The sequence below is a fragment of the Sus scrofa genome, chromosome 15, assembly GCF_000003025.6.
Source record: "Sus scrofa isolate TJ Tabasco breed Duroc chromosome 15, Sscrofa11.1, whole genome shotgun sequence".
NCBI classification, from domain to species: Eukaryota; Metazoa; Chordata; class Mammalia; order Artiodactyla; family Suidae; genus Sus; species Sus scrofa.
Genome location: NC_010457.5, coordinates 110725296 through 110747343, shown reverse-complemented (window position 1 = coordinate 110747343; position 22048 = coordinate 110725296). Strand labels below are relative to the sequence as shown.

Here is a 22048-nt window from a genome sequence, read left to right as displayed (position 1 = left end):
CCCTAGTCTGGGAAGCTCCATATGCTGTGGGTGTGGCCCTTAAAAGACAAATATCAATCAATCAATCAAATAAAAATTAAGGGGAAAAAAAGAACAAAAACCTAATTTTTAAGTTCTCAACTTTCAGATTGGTAAAAATAAAACAAAGGATAACAATATATCCTATTAGCAAAGCTGTGAGAAAATGCAGTCTCGTACACTGCTACTAGAAGTAGAAAAATGACACAACCCTTGTGGAGGGAATTTGGGAAATCAAACGTGTTAGGGAATTAACCCTTAAGGAATACTTTCAACAGTATGAAAATACACACGCATAATATTTTTCATGGCAGCACCGATCGCAACCGCAAAAAACTAGAAACAATCTCCATGCCCTCATATAGGAGAATGGCTGAATAAACTAAGGCTCATTCAAATAACAGCTTGATACCTTTGTGTAAGAATGAGGGTGAAAGAGGAAAATATTTAAACAGCTTGTGAACCAACAGCTGGTCAACAGAGCACGATTTGGCTATCACTGTTCTAGAACAGTTTTTCAAACTGCAGTATACAGAAGAAGCTCTGGAAGAACATGTTAAAACACAGACAAGATTCCTAGGTCCCCTCCCTAGAGATTCTCATTCACTAAGTATAGGGTAGGCACCTGAGAATTTGCATTTCTAACCAGATGCTGATTTATCAGTCTGGTCTGTGGATCATATTTTGAGCAGTATTGGTCTCTAGAGCACACATAAGGGTAAGTACTACCTTGTGGAAATTTTGCTTCAGATGCCTATATATATAGGTGTGTGTGTCTGTTTATATATATGCAGAGAGAGAGAAAACCGTAAAAATACATTTGTTACTGTGATTTAAAAAAAAAAAAGTTTAAAAGCGACTATTCTAGACCTGCAAATACACCTACTTGTCTCTTGCATGAAGCCATTTATCATTCTTAGTCTTTTTTTCCAGTTTCTCAAATTGTTATTCCAGACCATCTTGGACATTCTCCCCTTAAGAGATACAGTTTACTTTTTCTTGGAGTGTATTCCAGATGTGGCCTCAGTAGTAGAACTAATTCTGCCCCTTAATCTAGATGTTAGTTGGTTGTTTGTGTTTTAAATTACTTTTGCTTTTTAGCTGCACCCACAGCATATGGAGGGTCTCAGGCTAGGGGGCTAATTGGAGCTGTAGCTGCCAGCCTACGCCAGAACCATAGCAACATGGGATCCAAGCCACGTCTTCAACCTACACCACAGCCCACGGCAATACCGATCCTTAACCCACTGAGCAAGGCCAGGGATCAAAGCCACAACCTCATGGTTCCTAGTCAGATTTGTTTCCGCTGCGCCACAACAGGAACTCCTGTTTGCTTTTTTAAAACCAACGTAATCTTACAGCGTATTGCAATGTATTGGGGTTTTTTGGCAACCACATCTAATAAATGATAATTAAAGAACATAATTATCTTTTTTAGATGAATTCTTAATCCAGAATCCTGTATTTGAATAACTGATTGATCTTAAACTCAAGTCTAGAAATTTTACAATTACCACCAACATTTCATCTTGTTTTAATCCACCTCCCTTGACTGCTACGATCTTTTCAAAATACTTATTCTATCATCTATTCGGGTACTTAGCCCTTTAAGTTTACGACATTTGTAAATTTGATAAGCATGACTTCTACCTTTTTCAGCTAAATTCATGGTAAAAGTACCAAGCCAGATGAGAACAAGTGAGAACCCTTTAAGGACTTCCTCTGGGTAAAAACTGATCACAATAAAGCTGGGCTGTTCCAATAAAAACTAGCTATAATTCCTATTTGTTCAACTTCACAAAAATATCAACAATTTTGTTAAAGAGACTCACAGACATAGAGAACAGACTTGCGGTCGCCGAGGGGGAGGTGGGATATAGGATGGACTGGGAGTTTGGGGTTAGTAGATGCAAATTATTATATTTAGAATGGATAAACAGTAAGGTCCTACTGTACAGCACAGGGAACTACATTCAATCTGCAGGGATAGACCATGATTGAAAATAATATAAGAAAAAGAAAAAAGAATGTGTGTATATATATGTATGTATGTCTGAGCCACTTTGCCATACAGCAAAAATTGGCATACTGTAAATCAATTATACTTTAATAAAAAAACAATTTTGATAAAGATCTTTTTATAATCAAGACATAGAATAGAGGCTAGATTTCGAGTTCATAAACTAAAAGCAAAATAATCTTACATTCCACTGAAGGTTTGATCGTAAGGGAATATCCCATTATCTTTCATAAAATTAAAGCTTTCTTTACACATGCGTGGGCTCAGGCATCTTCTATCTGATTCTTCTTCTTTTTTTTTTTTTTTGTCTTTTTGTTTTCTTGAGCCACTCCTGCGGCATATGGAGGTTCCCAGGCTAGGGGTCTAATAGGAGCTGCAGCCACCGGCCAACACCAGAGCCACAGCAACATGGGATCTGAGCCGCATCTGTGACCCACACCACAGCTCACAGCAACGCCAGATCCTTAACCCACTGAGCGAGGCCAGGGATCGAACCCACAACCTCATCGTTCCTAGTCAGATTCGTTAACCACTGCACCACCATGGGAACTCCTTCTGATTCTTAATTAAAGTATTATTATTTAAATTACCTTTGCTGGGATATAATTATAAGCCAATCAAGGCAAATAAAAGATTTTTTTTACAAAATAAAACTCATATTTTATAAGGTCTACAACTAAGATTTGCCTAGAATTTATAGAGGGAAGCCATATGGCTTGTTTCTTAGTACCTGGTTAGATTTGCTTTAGAATAAAAATGTCTCTTTTCTTTTTGGTCTTTTTAGGGCTGCACCTGCGGCATACAGAAGTTCCCAGGCTAGGGGTTGAATCGGAGCTGCAGCTGCCAGCCTAAATCACAGCCACAGCAACTCGGGATTCAAGCTGTGTTTACCACCTATGCCACAGCTCATGGCAATGCCTGATCCTTAACTTACTAAGCAAGGCCAGGGTTCAAACCCATGTCCTCATGGGTCCCAGCTGGGTTCATTACCACTGGGCTACAAGGGAAACTCCTCAAATGTCTTATATACTAACATGAGATATATTTCAAAGCTAAAATATAAAATTAGCTATATTTTGAAAAATAAGTTTAAAGTTTTATTAAACTCTGAAGCAAGCTCATGAAGATTTGCAGAATTCTCTTCCTGGAGATAACTAATATGGAGCCAGTTTCTATTAAGAATGGTTTAGGTTCATTTTGGAGGCAAGGCATGGGTCAGACAATATCGCTTTTTTTTTCCTCCAGTGCCCATGGATGCCAAGTTCCCAGGCCAAGGATCCAACTGGTGTCACAGCAGTGACCCAAGCTGCTACAGTGACAATGCCCCCCCCTCCTTTTCTGTCCTTTTACGGCCGCACCCGTGGCATATGGAGGTTCCCAGGCTAGGGGTCTAATTGGAGCTGTAGCCACTGGCCTACACCACAGCCATAGCAACACGGGATCCGAGCTGAGTCTTCGACCTATACTACAGCTCACGGCAACACCGGATCTTTAACCCACTGAGTGAGGCCAGGGATCGAACCCGAAACCTCATGGTTCCTAGTCGGATTCGTTAACCACTGAGCCACAACGGGAACTCCTGCCCGGCCCTTTAATCCCTAGGCCACCAGGGCTCTGGGTTAGGGAACTTCTTTAGCTAAACACAAAACTATAGTAAGGTGCCCCTAAAATTAGGGCGTATCAGCAAAACATCACCCTAAACAACTATTAAATTTTGAAATTATGCTAAGTAGCATGGCATAAGAAATGGCTTGCAAATGGGCTCCAAAGTACATAGTGTAGTTGCAAAACTGATGCATAACTAAAAAAATGCCATAACCTTATCAAATGCACTCCAAACTTTTTTTTTTTAAACAGAAAAAAAGCAGCAAGCCAGCATAGTCTGCAAAAACAGAGGGGAAAAAAAATCCGTTGTTTATCCAGAACTGTTCAGAGTAAGAAGTACTTTATTCTGTATGATATAAGCTTCAACTTATTTCAGAGAAGCTACTCAAAATGAAAAGAAGTATTCTGCACAGTCCTGAATCAAGCAGCTAACTGGTCTTCTGACATCTCTTCATCTGTAACAATCTAAGTGTTTCTTTGATTCTAAATTTTTTTTTTTCTTTTTAGGACCACACTTGTAGCATATGGAAGTTCCCAGGCTGGGGGTCGAATCGGAACCACAGCCACAAGCCCTGTCTGTGACCTACACCACAGCTCATGGCGACAATGGATCCTTAATCTACTGAGCAAGGCCAGAGATGGAACCCATTTCCTCATAGATAGTAGTCAGGTTCTTTACTGCTGAGCCACAGTGGGAACTCCCTAATTTTTTTTTTTTTTATTTGTCTTTTTGCCTTTTCTAGGGCCGCACCTGTGGCATATGGAGGTTCCCAGGCTAGGAGTCTAATGGGAGCTTCAGCCGTCAGCCTATGCCAGAGCCACAGCAACGCCAGATCCGAGCTATGTCTGCTACCTACAGCACAGCTCACAGCAATGCCAGATCCTTAACCCACTGAGCAAGGCCAGGGATCGAAGCAACAACCTCATGGTTCCTAGTTGGATTCGTTAACCAGTGAGCCACGATGGGAGCTTCCTAAATTTTTTAAATTACTAAATTCCATACCTGTAGGAAGGCCTCCTTGAAAGAATTTCTCTTCGTTTTTGGGAATCAGTTACACTATCCACTGACTCCTGTGAATCTTCGCTTTCTGCAATAGTTGAAATCTGAAAATTAAAAAGAACTTTATCTTGATAATCAAATTTCATCTCCACAATTTTTTTATAGATTTTAAGAAGTCAAATACAAAAAGGATATATGTCTTATTCGTTCTTGAGTAGAAAACAAATCAGTTTTAATAAGAGACAATCATATCACCTCTTTCCTCTCTTACTCATCCTATAGGAGTCAAAGGACCTAAAATTTTTTTTGTCAAAACCAAACTTTTGTGATATTCAGCCTAATCTCTTTCAGGAGTTCATGTAATTAACCCTGAACCTATCAGTATTACTTGTCAGTTTTTAGAACAAAACTACCAGGTAAAATAGTTTCTGACATGAAGAAAGAATAAATGACTATACACTTGGCCATAAATCTAGTGACTACACAAATATTTTCCTTTAAGTACTGTGTAAACACTTGTGAATATATTTACAATTATACAAATCAGATCCATTACCCTTCAACCATGATCCAGATGCTTGTTTTTAGCAATTTTGGAAGAAACTTTCTCCTACATATAGGCACATTTCGAAGTTAGCATTCTACAATTTTACAGTAAAATGTCAAGGAAAAGACCTGTGCATTTCTTGAAAGTACCCCCGGATTGAGAAGTAATAAAGGTAAGTTGAATACAGATTTTACATGGATAATAATAATGGCAACTATCATTTATTGAAAACTTACTACATGCCAGGTGCTATGCTAAAGTGCCTATCTCCCCCCACCCCACCTTTTTTTTTTGGTCTTGCCTGCAGCATGGGAAAGTTCTAGGGCCATGGATTGAACTTGCACCACAGCAGCAACTTGGGCTGCTGCATGGACAATACCAGATCCTTAAACTACTATGCTGTTAAGGGAACTCCATTACTAAACACTAATACTGTCAGTAACTTAAAGTGTTAGATAAGTACGATTATTATGCCCATTTTATAGATAGAAGAGCTGAGGCACAAAAAGGTTAAGTAACTCACTCAAGTCACAAACTAGGAAGTAGCAAAGCCACTGTCAACACTTGGCATCACAATTTTAGATAGCCTTACCAGCATCAAAATCCTGTTGGTTCCAATTTCAAACCAATTTTGTCAGAAGCAGCAACCAGAACCATTTTTAGACTAGAAATCACTCACCAGGGCAAGCTTGTCTGTCATATTTATACTACCAAGTTTCTTTAGTCTAATCATCAGGAGCCTCCTGCTCTTTCCTGAACCAGATGAGCATGATGGTGTCAGATGAGAATTAGATTTAACCAAGGCAAAAGGGTCTGTGTGGCTTTGCTCCTCATCAAAATTTATGGCAATCGCAATGAGAAAGAACATATTCAGAGGAACCTGAGAAATCCCAAATGAACTCTATATGTGGTCCAAGCCTAAGGGTTCTGGAGAGCAGGTATGCATTTTCATAGGGCTCTGTGATACACTCTCACTGTAAATTCAAGTTTGCTAAATCTAGTAAAGTTACACAAAATATATCTACAATAAAGTAATGTGACCATCACTTTAAGTATAAGAAATGAGTATTATAGACCTAAAAATTAACATGCAATATTTAATGAATCCAGAAATGACAGATAAAAAGATGGACAAGGCTGAATTTAGTCTGTAATAACGCTATAGTTACCGCTAAAGGAGTACACAGAACCTAATCCCCACTAATCCATAGCTGCTGTTAACTAACTAGCTCACTCAGCATAATCTCTGCATAGACTCACTCACAGATGTAGAACTGATGAGGAGCTGTGAAAAGGCCTTAGCAGAACGTTAGAATTTCAAGGAATAACAAGACTGAACTCACAAAGTGGACAGTACCATGATAAATATTTATTCTCGACAATGTTCTGGGAACTTTAGTTTATTTTACTTTTATTTTTTGCTTTTTAGAGCTGCACCTGCGGCATATGAAGTTCCCAGGCTAGGGATTGATTCAGAGCTATAGCCACCAGCCTATGCCACAGTCACAGCAATGCCAGATCCAAGCCACGTCTGCAACCTACACCACAGCCTAGGGAAACACCGGATTTTTAATCCACTGAACAAGGACAGAGATCAAACTCACAACCTCATGGATCCTAGTTGGGTTCATTAACTGCTGAACCACAAAGGGAACTCCCTAGTTTCTCTAACATTCTGCCTTTTTTTCCTTCTTTTTTGGGCATACCCCTGGCATGTGGAAGTTCCCCAGCCAGGGATCAAACCTGTGCCACAGCAGTGACCCAAGCCACTGCAGTGGCAACGTCAGATCCTTAACCCAGTGAGCCACAAGAGAACTCCCTGTTCTGCCTTTTTTGCTTGAGCTTCATCCTTACAACCTTCTTTTAAGGATATATAATAACTTAGGCACACTTTCCCAAGCTGAAAATCATTAAAACAATTTAAAAAATTGTTACATAAACCACCCATTGGACAATTCTGTTGTGAGCCACACGGGAAGTCCATGGACAATTCTGAAATGAAATAATTAACATTACTTTCTGTTTTTGTTTTTGTTTTTTTTTTTTGCCTTTTAGGGCCCCACCTGCAGCATATGGAGATTCTCAGGCTAGTGGCTGAATCAGAGCTACAGCTGCCGGCCTGCACCACAGCCACAGCAATGTAGGATCTGAGCCACATTTGCGACCTACATCACAGCTCACAGCAACGCCAGATCCTCAACCCACTGAGGCCAGGGATCGATATATGGCCTTTAATTTTCCCCCCAAACTCAATGGATCTATTGCTTCCAGCAGAAAAAAGGCCCCTGCTTCCTTATACAAAAGGAATTAATTTATCACCACGTAGTGACTGTAACTTTTTAAAAAAAATTGAATTATGATTGATGTATAATGTAAGTTACAGGTGTACAGTACAGGGATTCACAATTTTTAAAGGCTATACTCCATTTATAGTTATTAAAAATATATTGGTTATATTCCGTGTTGTACAATATATCCTCACAGCTTATTTTAATAGTTTGTATCTCTTAATCCTTTGCCCCTATATTTCCCCTCCCCAAAGGTAACCACTAATTTGGCCTCTATATCTTTGAATCTGTTTTTTTTTTTTTAAGTTATATTTACTAGTTTGTTGCACATTTTATATTCCACATGTAAGTGATATGTATTGTAACTTTTTTAATGTAAAAGAAATTCAGGACTATTCAATACTACATAATGAATGTAACACTTCCTCTTTCGGAATACTATCCAGAAAGAATGTAGAACTCTAAATGTAGGGAGTTCCGCTGTGGCTCAGCGGAAACTAATCTGACTGGTATCTATGAGGATGCAGGTTCAATCCCTGGCCTTGCTCAGTGGGTGAAGGATCCAGTGTTGCTGTGAGCTGTGGTGTATGTAGGTCACAGACACAACCTGGATCTGGTGTGGCTGTGGCTGTGGCTGGTGGCTCCGATTCAGCCCCTATCCTGGGAACCTCCATATGCCATGAGCGTGGCCCTAAAAAGATAACACACACATACCCACACACAAAAGGAACTCTGAGTATGAAGCCAATTCCTACGGAATATCTACCAATCCCCCAAACCAAAACCAAAACACCCTCAAAACACTGAACCCACATTTTTAACTAGTAAAAATCCTATCGAAAATCCTTCTTAAATAACAATTACAGTTTAATATATATTTCAATGGTTATTAAAAATAACCATATGAAAAACTATACTACCAACATCTGTGATGGTATCACAGACTACCATCACATTCCAATGATAAAGTCCCTTCCTCTGGTCCTCACCTCCTGTCACTTCTTATTAACCTCTTATTGAGCTCCTTAAATAGGTCTTATACCATGGCCACTTACAAGATAAGAAATTTTTAAAAAGCCAAACCACCACTGTATATGAAAAGTTTTAGATCTTTCTCAATTTTCTCTTTGTTTGTTAAAAACCCACACCTCCTGTTTAGAAGGGGGAGGAAAGAACTTCCTATTTTGATGTTATTTCAAATTTCAAAATAAGATATACAGTAACTGGAACAAAATGTTTAAAATGATACTATTAGATGTTATCTCAAACTATACCTGGTCCCCTGGAAACTTAAGCACTTACTTTCCCTGGGTAAAGCTTAGACTCAGGTTTAGGTACAGTTTTTTACTCACTGGATCAAGAAGTTTAATAAAAGTCTAGAGCGATAACCTCCAAACCCTTTTAATCTGCAGCTCTCCCTTATTTATAAGAAAACTATATATATTTACTTCCAAATTTTAAGTGTTATTTGTATCATAATACATGTTAATTTTTAAAGGGTTAGGATAAACAAATATTAAAATACATTTATAAATTTCTTAAAGATAAATCATTAATATTATTTAATATTTAAATCAGTGACTAAAAATCTGATTCTAAGCTTCAACTTCTTGAAATGCGATTTAGTATCTGCTGAAAAAGAGAACTCATGAGATGTAAATATAAAAATAAGTACATTTTTGGCTGGTCTTACTAAATAGAACAATCATGTTTCATTTTCATCTATCAATTACACAAACTTTTGATAAGATTTACCTAGTATATTTTCATTTCCCTGGCTCTTCATCAGTTATTATATGCTAACAAAAGGTTTCATACTTTAACAAATATGTTCAACACCTACTGAAACTGTCTAAGACTTCTGAATGGTTTAGAAAACCGTATTTCCAGAGTTTTAAAAGTATACATATTTGAGTTTTTAGGTGACAAATTTATACTGTTTGCAGTTAAAAAAAAGGTATGGGAACATTTCCAAATTTCTATACTCAAAGTGCTCTCTGCACAGATTTCTTTGGAAAAAGCAGTTACTCTCTCATGCATTGTTAAAATGTCACTTTCTTCCAGAAAGGACAGTTGAAAGGGATTTTTTTCCAAAAATACCTGTTAGCTAACACATCCCTTGCAACCCTCGATTGCCATCATTTTTACATTTGTCTTATGTAAAAAATAAACAAAAATAACTCATCCTTATGTTGGGCAATTCAAATTTTGGTATGTGAAGCATATTCTCACTTCTGAGCCTTTGGACTTGCTTTTATTATTTGTATGGCTCAGCCTCCTTGGCTGCTTTCTAGTTTTCTGCTCACCATATTCCCTGACCACCCTACATAAAATAAATCACCCTTCCCTCCACATTATCATTCTCTATCCCTTTCCCCTGTTTTAATCATCTTCCCAGCACTTATCCTCACCTGACATATTTTACTTTTTCATTGTTTCTCTTCGCTCAAATGTGATCTTCATGAGAATAGAGAAGTATTATTTGTTCATTGCTGTCTTTCATAGCACCTAGAACAGTGACTGGCACATAGCATGTGATCAATAAAAATCCACTGAAAGAATGAATGTAATAATTTAAGGTAACAAAATTCATAAATCCTCTGACATGTTTTAACTGCACTGTATTAAAAATGAATCCAAACTAACAATTGAAAAGTGAGGATGCCACTGTCAACTTCTATACATTTGTGGGAATTCTTATAGAATCTGTGAAATCTGGGAGTTCCCGTCATGGCTCAGTGGTTAATGAATCCAACTAGGAACCATGAGGTTGCGGGTTCGATCCCTGGCCTTGTTCAGTGGGTTAAGGATCCAGTGTTACCAGGAGCTGCGGTGTAGGTCACAGACACGGCTTGGATCTGGCATTGCTGTGAGCTGTAGTGTAGGTCACAGATTCGGCTTGGATCCCGAGTTGTTGTGGCTGTGATGTAGGCATTCGGCTACAGCTCTCATTAGACCCCTAGCCTGGGAAACTCCATATGCAGTGGGTGTGGCCCCAGACAAGACCAAAAAAAAAAAAAACCTCTGAGATTTGTCTTATACATATACACAGGATTAAAGTTAGGGCACGATGTCAAGCATTATGTGAAATATTAGCATAGCTTAGTTTCTAATAGTCTGAGATTAAAAAGATAAATGAAGTCCTAATATCTTATTCTCACATCAAGACAAATGTACCTTGTATATTTTGGAAATGCTGTTCTAGAATACTAACATGCTCCCATCTGTAAGTTTAAGGGATCAATTCTCTCCTTGTTTGATCACCTCTTCTGATATAAAACACTTCCTACTTATTAATGCTAATCACTATCAACCAGCTGAAGTTTAAGAGCTTCTCCATGGTTTTGGGCCTTTAAAGAAAAAAAATACTGTTTGTATTTCCATTTGTAGAATTCAGGCTTTTAATTATAAACACAGATCACCTTAATGGAAAAATGTATTTGTGAAAAGATGAATATACATTTCCATAAAGTTAATGTTCATATAACCCTGAGGTCCAGATTGTTATTCTTCTTACCACAAAGTAAAGATTAAAATTAAGAATATAATTGACAATTACACATTATATACTATAACCAAAATTTGTAATCTTAGCAACTTTTGTGATAATTTTTTTGTATTCTTTATAGAAAGACCTCCTGTTGTGAGTGAAAAAGAAAAAGTGAAAGTTAATGTGAGGTCTGGGATCTACCTAGGTCTCTCGACCAGCAGGTCAGGTTCTTTCCACCATTATAAAAGGAAGATATGAACAACAGTAAGGCAGCATTCAAGGAAATAAAAACTGAGGCAAAGGACAGGTGATTATTGCTCAGTCAGTGTGGTTCCACAGAAATACCAAATTCTTCAGTCTTTATCTGGACTGTACTATCTCCTACTTAGTAAGAACAAATCCCATTTCCAACATTTTTCAGTTTGAATATTCATACAATGTGATAATTTCACATCAAAATATTCTTTTTTTTCTTTCTTCCCAACCCTCTCCTCACTTAAATGTCCGAGCAAACCAAAAGCACAGAGACAGAATGAAGTAGAGGTGGGTTAACAGTGGCTCAGTGACTCAGTAGTATAACATGGCTGACAAAATCCATTATGTTCTTTGATGACACTAACAATGCTTCCAGGGCAAAGGAGGCACTTTTCCCTTCTACATATACCATCCGGTCTGGCCACTCTCCTCAAGGAAAACACAATAGCTGTCATCCATAAGAAGACAACAAGGATGGTGAAGAGAAAATCAAAGCTATGACATATATAAATGGCTGAAGAAAAACAGGCATTTACTTAGTTTGGATACTTTTTTTTAAATGAGAAGGATGTGGGAAATGGAGAGAGGAAGCAGTCCAATAGAAAAAGGAGTTACACTTGCTTAACCAGTTTCTGAGAACAGAATTGGGACCCACTAGGTAGAAGTTTCAGAAAGATATTCTGGTTCATCACAGGGGAAGACTATTTTAGCAACTACCCTAATTATAAATTGGTTACCTCTAGAAACAGAGCTTCCTCTCAAAGTATTCATGTAATGCCACACTGCATTTGGAGGAGAGGCATAGGAGATATATATAAATTTAAGCAATAGACTAAAGTCTCAATAGGTAACAAGTTTGGTCTAGATCCAGAAGACCTCCAAGTTATTCAAATTTTGAGTTCCAAGTTAAAGAGGAACAAAGACATAAAGAATAATTTTTTAGCTTCCTTTCTAAAAATAGTTCTCTCCAAATCTATGACCTAGGACTCACCTGAGTTCCGGAGAAAAGTCTTTTTAAGTCCTTACAGGAAGACTGTGAAGCAAAAAATATGAAATGGGAGGCTGGGGTTATGGCCTACTTGAATGAATGTTCAAGTCTTTTTTCAATAAGCTCATTGCAAAGATGTATAAGCCCTAGGTTCCCTATAGTCAAGCATATGTTTACATGCCTTTATTCTCTTTGGATCCAACCCAAAGGAACAACCTCTCCAAAGAATAAGATATCATGCATGGAATAATACTTGATTCTTTGTTTCTTTTTGATTTTTAGGGCTGCACCCTATGCATATGGAAGTCCAGGATAGGAATCAAATCAGAGCTATAGCTGCCGGGCTACACCACAGCCACAGCAAGGCAGGATCTGAGCCATGCCTGCTACCAACAGCTCACAGCACTGCTGGATCCTTAACCACTGCGCAAGGCCAGGCATCGAATCCTTATCCTCATGGATACTAGTAGGATTTGTTTCCACTGAGCACCAGTGGAACTCCAATCTTGTTTCTTTTTTTTTTTTTGCTTTTAGGTGCCACACCTGCAGCAGTTCCCAGGCTAGGGTGGAGCTATAGCTGCTGGCCTATGCCACAGCTGCAGAAACACCAGAACTGAGCAGTGTCTGTGATCTATACCACAGCTCACGGCAACGCCTGAGGGAGGCCAGGGACCAAACCCGCAACCTCATGGTTCTTAGTTGGATTGTTTCCACTGTGCCATGATGGGAACTCCCCAATCTTTGATTCTTAAGGTGTACTTTCTGAATATATTATTTGAAAGTTATATACTTTAACTTAGAACCCTAAACATAGCTGGTTTTCTCTAAATTCAAATAATATTTTAGGTAAGGTTATTATTGATAAGGGTTTATTTTCTCTAATTGCCTGTTAAGAAAATAATTACAAAGTTATTATTTTTGTATCTTGATTTTCCTTAACTGATGTACATTAGCCTTACATGGATACAATGGTTTTTTTTTTGTTTTTTTTTTTTTTTTTGCTTTTTAGGGCTGCACTAGCAGCATATGGAAGTTCCCAGGCTAGGGGTTGAATCGGAGCTGCAGCTGCTGGCCTACGCCACAGCCATGGCAATGCAGGACTCCCCCACCTATCGAGCGAGGCCAGAGATTGAACACACATCCTCATGGATACTATACTAGTCGGATTCATTTCTGCTGTGCCAGAACGAGAATTCCCTACGTCAGCCTCACAATCTGTCCTAAACATTTCCACTTTACCCCATGTACTTTATGATTCTTCCTAATCAATTCTTTTTCTTTCTCAGTTTAAGAAAAAGTCTTTTGCTTATATGTCTGTTCTTATGTATGTATGTTCCTGTACTTCACTATACAAACGCAACATATTCCATACTTACAAAGTAAAATAAATTCTGAACTAGATGTGTTCCTGTTTCATAGTGAAAGGAGAGAGATATGGCTATAAACGACAGTTATGAAAATAGATGCAGAACTTTTTATACACATACCTGAACTGTCTGGACTTGTGGAGACTGAATAACTGATGGCTGGGCCGCCTGAATAACTCCATGGACTTGAACTGTCTGCCCATTGGGCAGCTGTACTAAAGTTACGGTGGGAGCAGATGATGTTGCGTGAGCTGCTGGCATAGATACCTATAGTGTTGAACATGGAAAAAAATTACCATCACACATACCTTCTTGGGAGTACTCATGTTTAATATGAAGCAACTTTTTAGCAGCAAAAGGATGACCTTTCTGCTGGATTAAATATTCTATTGGTGTGAAAGAAACTAAGATTAAACTTAATATTCTTTTTTAAAAGACTATAGATGCCTCCCCTGCCCCCCACTTTTAAATTCCTCCCAAATGGCAAAAACCAAAAAACTATCTTATTGTAATACTAAAATACAGAAAGAGACTTCCCTTGAACACTGAATACCACTTTATTTGTATACTGCTTACATTTTCCCACCTGCTTTCATAGTCAATTCCTCATTTTGCCCTTCAAAGAAATAAAGACTGGGTTCCAATAAGAGTCCTTTTCATTTTGGAGATGGAAATATGAAGTGCTCAAAGAGATGAAGTAACTTACCCAAGGTCAAGAGATATGCTAGCTCTGAAGAAACATGGTTAAAATCTTCAGAATAACATGTGTTAAATAAGCTATGTTCTAAAACATACCTGTTCCTAAACTTCAGCAAAACTTAGCTACTAAGACTAGAACAAATAAACATCTTACGGTACACAGCATATTTTTCTCTTGTAAACTGATTACAAGCATGTCTTTTCATGAATGACAAAGTGTTAATAGATATTATAAAATGAAAATACATGTCCATCAGATGGTATTTACTGTTCCCTATGCTTGAATGTGTTCGGGGGGAGCAGTTTTATTTGCTCATTTGATGTACAGTTATTGAGGGTATGTGTGCCAGAAACCATGTTAGAACTGAAACTACAGAAATGAGAAAAACATTAGGTCCCCACCCCTAAGGAAATTATTGAGGCATACGTATGAAGGAATGAGTTCAGTGAAGTGATGAGGTTTGTGAAGAGAAAAATGGAGACACTGAGGAAAGCTATCCTGCCACACCCAAGAGGCAGGGAGGCTACTAGGGAAGAATGTGAATTTGAAACAAAGACTGCAAGTACGGCATGTTATTATGACTTGCAGTGGGGAGACACAGACCTTCAGGCAGTGGGGGTAGCACTGGCAAAAGCAAAGAGAAACAGCAGTGTCTGTACATGGCAGAGAGGGATGACCAGCAGTTAGTACTCCTGGAGCACACAGGTTTGCTACTGTATGATGTAGAACGTGTGGAGAGAGGAAGTGACAGAGGTGGCCAGTCATGTGAAATCTTACACCTGCTATATTAAAGAACTTGTATGTTATCATGAGGTGACTGGAAATGAGCTAACTGGCTTTTGAACTCCTGAATGGTGAGGCCTGCATTTTAGGATAGATCACTTTATGGCAGTGTGAAAGATACTTATTTCAGAGGAAGAAAAAAGTGGAGGTGAAACCAACTGAGAAAGTCTCTATATATAGTAGTGAAGGTAAGACGATCAAGGCTAGAAATTAGGCACTAGTTGCGGAAGGGAAGGAAATGGACTGAATGATTTAATGAAAATTCAGGAGGCAGACCAGAAGGGCTTTATAAATGATTGGTTGAAAGAGGTGAGAGAGAAATCAAAGATGACCCACATAGTTCATGCTTGGTTAAGAACTAACTGGTAGACTATGCCATACAAACAGAAAACAAAAGAAGCTGCTTATGGGTGGTTGGGGTAGTGGTGGAAGATGACAGAATTGTTCTGATATCTGAATTTGTAGAGATGTTTAACAGGAAGTTAAATATCTGACTGTGAAGCTTGGGGGACAGATACCTATTACTGAAAGTAGAGGCTAAAACCACAAGCTTCCCCTTTGGATAGTTAGGAAGTCCTTCCTTATCTCTGGCCGCTCTAAATCCTGCTTGGTTTACCTGGTTCTCAAAATGTAGTCCATAGACTGTCTTCATGAGAATTACACAGGGTGCCTGTTTATAAAGTCAGAATCCCTGATGGACCCAAGGACACTTTCCTCTACACAAAACTCTGAGAACCACAACCAAAAGTTATTCAGAGTATCTCATCTCAATTGAAAGCTCTTCTAATATCTGAAGCAATTATTATGTCCTCTTCTCTGAGTATTCTCTAGGGTAATATAATAAGCTAACTCAACAAATAATCCATTTTCTACCCTAATCATTTTACCTAATGGCTCCTGTCACTGAAACTTTATAAAATATAGATACAGCAAAAAAGATTAAAATCATTTATATTCCTACCACTCAAAGATAATCACTGTTAATATTTTTGCTGTAGAAACAGGTGTTTCTAAAGATGCATATATACGCTAAATATTTATAAAACTATTATGGAAACTATTTTATTTTTCAAATCCATTATAAGTATCTCTTCATACCATTAGTAGTCTTCTTTAATGATTTTAATGGCCATATAATGGTAAAAATTACATAATAAATTCCTTATTATTGGATATTTACCCATTTTCAAATTTGTCTATTACAAGAAAGTGATTCTGCAACAATAGTAAAACAATCTTCCTTTTACCCAACTCTTCAGTTAAATCCATCCATAAAAATTAACATTCTCATAGTCAAATCAAAATTGTTTTTTCCCACTTAAAAAACTCTATAAATTCCAAAAGTGAAATAAAGCATTTCATTATTGGTTTTTATTTTTAAATTTTTTTGCTTTTTAGGGCCTCACCTGCGGCATATGGTAGTTCCCAGGCTAGGGGCTGAACTGGAGCTGCAGCTGCCAGCCTACTACACCAGCCACACAGGATCTGAGTTGTGTATGTGACCTACACCACAGCTCATGGTTAACACCGAATCCTTAATCCACTGAGCAGGGCCAGGGATCAAACCTGCATCCTCATAGTTACTAGTCACGTTACTACTAAGCCACAACGGGAACTCGTTATTGTTTTAGATTGATTTTGTTTTTGTTTTTTTTGCTTTTTAGGGCCGCACCTGTGGCATACGGAGGTTCCCAGGCTAGTGGTCAAACAGAGAGCTGTAGCTGAGGGCCTACACCACAGCCACAGCAACACAGGATCTGAGCCGCATCTGCAACCTACACCACGGCTCACGGTAATACCAGATCCTTAACCTACTGAGCAAAGCCTGGGATCAAACCTGTGTCTTCAGGGATGCTAGTCAGATTCGTTAACCACCAAGCCAGGACAGGAACTCCTTAGATTGATTTTTTAATAGTTAGGCTGAATTTGTGATTTCTTCACTGAGCAAATCAAATTATCTTGGATTTGATCATTTTATCATATATTTCTAGTATTAAAAGACTAACAACAAAAAACAGGTATCAGAATTATAAGGAAATTATGTCAAAAACATATAATATGTGGGTTAAGGACTTGGATAAGCAAGCGAAAAAACCCTCTGTAATCAGGTACAAAAAGAACAAGGAAACCATACAAATGGTAAAGAAACCATTGTGGTGCAGTGAGTTAAGAATGTGACTGCAGCAGTGTGGGTCACTGCAGAGGCATGGGTTCAATCCCTGGGCCAGTGTAGTGGATTAAAGGATGCAACGTTGCTGCAGCTGTGGCTCAGATTAAATTCCTGGCCTGGGAATTTCCATATGCCGCGGGTGCAGCCATTAAAAAAACAAAACAAAACAACAAATGGGAACAGATACTAGCTTTCCTAAAATTCAAATATTATGTCATTCCACTTATCAGTGATTACATGCAAATTGAACATGTGCAAATAATTTTGTTCCTTCCTGAATTTCCAATTAAGCTTCATGAAATTGATTTTGTTTTTATAAGCATAATCACATCAGCATAGAAGAATGGGAAAGGAGATAACAGTTTTGGAGAATGGAAACAGATGGTAATGAACTTGGAAGACCTCAGAAGACCAATTCATGAGGCTGAGGCAGGGAAAGCCCGATCTGTGCCACAAAAATTCTTGAGGCTCAGGATCTAAGGCACCCTGGAAGGTAGAGTGAAAGGACAGCCTGAAAATAAGGAAGGCTAGTTAAAGGCTCTTTGAGACCAACTGGATCTTCTCTTTGACTCCCTGTGGAAGAACAATTAATCCACTCATGCTGACAGAAAAAAAAAGCTTATTTTCTGGATAGATGGTTTCTTGACTACCTAGCATCAGGCATTTCTGAGGTGGGGTATAAAACCTCAGTCTTCTTCTCTCAGTTGGCTCACAGGCCTTTACCCTATAAGCAAGGGATTAGTCAAGCTTTTCTCTGGGGGAACCTGGCCAACACCAAGAGGAAGAAGACTTAAGAGATAATGAAACTGGGAAGGCCACAATGACACCACCGTGAAGCTCACAATTCAAAGATGTTAGGTTCAAAACATATCTACAAAGCTTCCAACAGGTTTTCGTCCCATACTTTTAAATGCTAGCAGACAACCATGAGTTATCAAACATTTGAGGAAAGCTTCTAATATGAAAGATAGAGACCAAAACAGATGGAAGGGGGAAAAGGTATACAGAAGAAAATCTATATGAAGAGGAGAAAAAAACAAAACAATATTCTCAGAGGTGAGAAAATACTGCCTTTGTGAAACATAAACAGGATGCTATTAAAACACAAAAGCATTACTCAGAGAACAAAAGAAACTCTTGGAAACATGATAGCAGAAATAAAAAATATGACAGATGGGTTGAAATACAAGTTGAGAAAATCTCCCAGAAAGCAGAGCAAAAAGACAAAGAAAAGAGGAGAGAAAAGATGAGAAAACTAGAGAAACAGTCTTATAGGCACAACACCTGGATCACAAAGATCCTAGGGAGAAAAGAGGAAAAAAAAAAAATCATTAAACAACTTGAAACTGCCTAAAAGTGAAGACATGAGTTTCTGTTTTAAAAAGGCCCACTGAATACAACTGCACAATGAATGAAAACTGATCCAAACCAAGGCCTTGATAATGAAACAGTGAAGCATGGGAACAGAGAGAAGATTTTTATATGATAACAGAGACACAAAGTAAGAAATGGATTTAGTCTTTTCAAATAGCAACACTAGAAGTTGACTGTGGATCCATGCCTTCAAAATCTGAAAGAAAAATTGTTTCTTTACCAAGAATTCTTTATCCAGTCAAACTTGCTCAAGAAACCACTAGAAAACATGCTTTACTATAACAAGAACAGAAGCTCCACAAGAGAAAGACAGGAGGAAGAAAGGAAATTTCCAAGATGACATTATATTGTGGACTTGGAGAACAACCAGATCAGAAGAATGGTGTCACAAGAGAGAGATATGCTGAGGGTTGTCATCACAAGATTCCTGCTGGCATTGTATCACCGTTTTACTAGAGGGCTGAATGCTTAAATGAGCCCAGATTCTTATTTGTGCATGTTTGCCTCAACCATGTGCAAATAAAGTCCTGATTCTCACCTTTGTTTCTGCACCTGCGTCATCTGGGCATGTTTACATCATCCCTAAATGTATTTTGCTTTGCCTTACTCCAGAGAGCTGCAGGTGGGCTCTGATGACCTTATGAGAAAACATACAACAGTCCACTGCTCTGACTACATTCCCTGTGGAGGTCTAGAATTTGCCCTATTTTAGCTCAGTGTGGCAAACATCTGTGGTTAGCCCACTATTTCCCAAGACCCATTCCTGCTCAGTGACCCTTCTAAGAGAGCTTTTAAAACTGTTTGGGAAGCTGAAGCTCAACACCCCAGAGCCTCTGGTAACGTTAGTTTCTCTTGGAAGCCTCCATCTGAATGAGGCAATATATCCCATTTTCTTACCTAGCAGGTTACTAGGTTGCTATTTGGTTTTTATTATTAACCACTTTTCTCACTCATATATATGTGCAAACAATTGTTAATAAAACATGAGGAAAAATACATAAGAACAAAAAATAAGGATGAGAGAATATAACCTTAGCATGTTAAGACAAAGACAAAATGAAAAAATCATGACTCAAAATATACAGGGAGCAAAAAAACTACTATCATCCTTGAAATTTACTGGTGTGTCAATTTATTTGCTTATCCTTTTTCCAGTTTAAGCATATGTAAACTTAGCCTTTCAGATTATCTATATTCCCATGGTCCAAAATAAACCTGTATGATATGAAAAAAGCAGTTATCATATTAGGTTTTCTTCCTTTGTTTAAGAGACAATCTACCCACCAGTTTAAGTGTAATTATATCTGAATTATGTCATTGTAACAGTGTGTTAATGTTTAACAATACATTGTTCTACTACGTTACTGGGTTAATACTATCATTTCTAAAATTAGGCTAGTGTTAAATAAATAGGAATTTTGATATTCTAAGAATGTCTCTACTCATTCTATGTATATCTTTGTAATAAAAACTAAATTTCTCTTGCCTAAAACATATTCCTCTTAGAAGAGACACAATTTGGAATCTCTCCATGTATTTTATACCTGGGCTAATGTGGCAATCTGTGGCTGGGCTTGAACTGTCATTTGCTGGTTTTCAGCTTCTGTTACAGCTGCATCTCCACTCTGCTGGTTCTCTGCTCCAGATTCCATGGTCATTTAGTTACCTACAATAATATGGAAGAGTGTTACAAGCACTACAGTGCTTTGTGCGTTTGTGGTTTCAAAGGCAATTTTCAAATTAAAAATAGGTATATGTGGTGATTAGGTTAGCAGATGCACTCAGAATCGAGTTAAACTATAAGGTAGTTGAATTAGTCAGACTTGTCCAAATTTGCTGAGCTGTAAAAGTTGTCTTTTCAAAGCTTCTTCCTTTGCCATTTCTTCCCAACAGGCTATTACTCCATCTAGAAGAAGGGATTCCTCTCTTTCATAAATCTTCCCTACTAATAAGAGGAGAATGGGAAGTAGCAAAGTTACAATTTTTTCAAAATGTACCAATCAGTTATGGAGGGAGGGTAGAGAGTAGGACTGAGATAATGATAGGGTCCACGTGATATTGATTTCAAGGTAGCTTCTATAAACGTATTCCCTCCAATCATAGGGAAGAGACAGAAAAATTACAAGCTACTTTCACAGGAAATCAGTGGTGGTAGGGCAAAAATCAGCCCAAGTTTCAAGAGACCATGTTATGGGTTATCAAGGTAAAAGGTGGGATTCATAGCCACGTTATTGGATACCTCAAACACTGAAATGGTTATCATGTGTTCTGACTCCTTACCATGTATAGTGTGTGTTAACACTACATATATACCCGTGGGAGTCCATATGCACATACATGCATACATATACACACACACCCCTTTTAAAATTGTAACTACAAAATTCTGGGTAAGTTAATCAAGGCTGATCTTTCTTACTTTTTGGACCCTGCTTCGCCAAGAGTTTAGTATATTTGTTAGGACAGCCACTAACTGACAGCAAAAGCAGTGGAGAGCAATTCCTAGCAGCAGCAGCAGCAGCTACCTGGAGGTTAGAGAAATTGATTATATGTAGCAGATATAACCAGGGAAGTAATTGTTTCTAAAGAAGTCACAATAAAAAGGATTACTTCTTACTTGTGTACTACTGTTACCATTAAGTGCCTAGCATATTACCTGTCAAAAATACATTTAATAAAGAGGACTTCCTATAGTGATTCCATAAATAACACAAAAACTCCAATGTTTTTCCAGAATTTATTGCATTTATTTTATAACTCTGAATTGATAAACAAAATTGTCAGGGATCCTTAGGTGGATTATTACATGTCATCAGAATGTATTACATACTAACACTTTGCCATCATTCACAGGATTCTATAAAAAGTTATGTGACAGTTACAAATTATGTGACAGTTACAAATTAAAAAATCTCTGTAGAAATTCTGTATTTCTAAAATACAGAAGCTGCAAAACAGATGACAAAGGAAAAGAACAACAGACTTGACTACAAAATTATTTAAAACATTAACATGACAAAAGCCACTAAGACAAGTACGCAAGGAGAAAATATCTGCTACATATAATCAACACAATAACATCTAGAAGAGAGAAACTACTAATCAGTAAGAAACTCTCACTGACTAGTTCACAAAGATATATGTTAAAAGAATTTTTTTTAAGCAAAATGCTGGAAACAAGTACCCATCATTAGGTACTTCATTAGGCCCATCGTTAGGCAGACCACTGAAAAACTTTTAGCAATGAAAAAAAATGAAGTCTATCTATAATGTAATGACACAAAGCTTCCCAAGACAGACGGAGTAATATGGCAAGTTACAGAACATATTATTAAGTAGAACCCCATTTATGTTAAAAAAACAAGTAAAATAAATTGTGTAAAGATATATGCATGGAAGAAGCTGTGGGAAGTTATACACTGAACTGTAGTGATGGCTTTGAA

At 37.8% G+C, this 22048-nt stretch overlaps 1 protein-coding gene across 11 annotated transcripts in view; it reads right to left on the bottom strand.

Annotated features, from left to right (window-relative positions):
* CREB1 (cAMP responsive element binding protein 1) overlaps window positions 1–22048 on the bottom strand; it is a 67490-nt gene that overhangs the window by 25694 nt on the left and 19748 nt on the right. For 4 of the 11 annotated variants that reach the window (XR_002339130.1, XM_021075307.1, XM_021075312.1 and 1 more), the window contains exons 2-4: window positions 20150–20271; window positions 13699–13845; window positions 4647–4747 (exon numbers count right to left, since the gene is read on the bottom strand). Coding sequence is in view for 5 of the 11 variants with exons in the window: in XM_021075307.1 (XP_020930966.1) it covers window positions 4647–4747; window positions 13699–13845; window positions 20150–20263 (362 nt within the window). In the remaining 6 variants the exon portion in view is untranslated. Of the gene's footprint in view, window positions 1–4646; window positions 4748–9889; window positions 9999–12214; window positions 12257–13698; window positions 13846–20149; window positions 20272–22048 lie in introns of those variants that run through there. The other 7 variants (XR_002339129.1, XM_021075304.1, XM_021075306.1 and 4 more) reach the window with 4 other exon arrangements.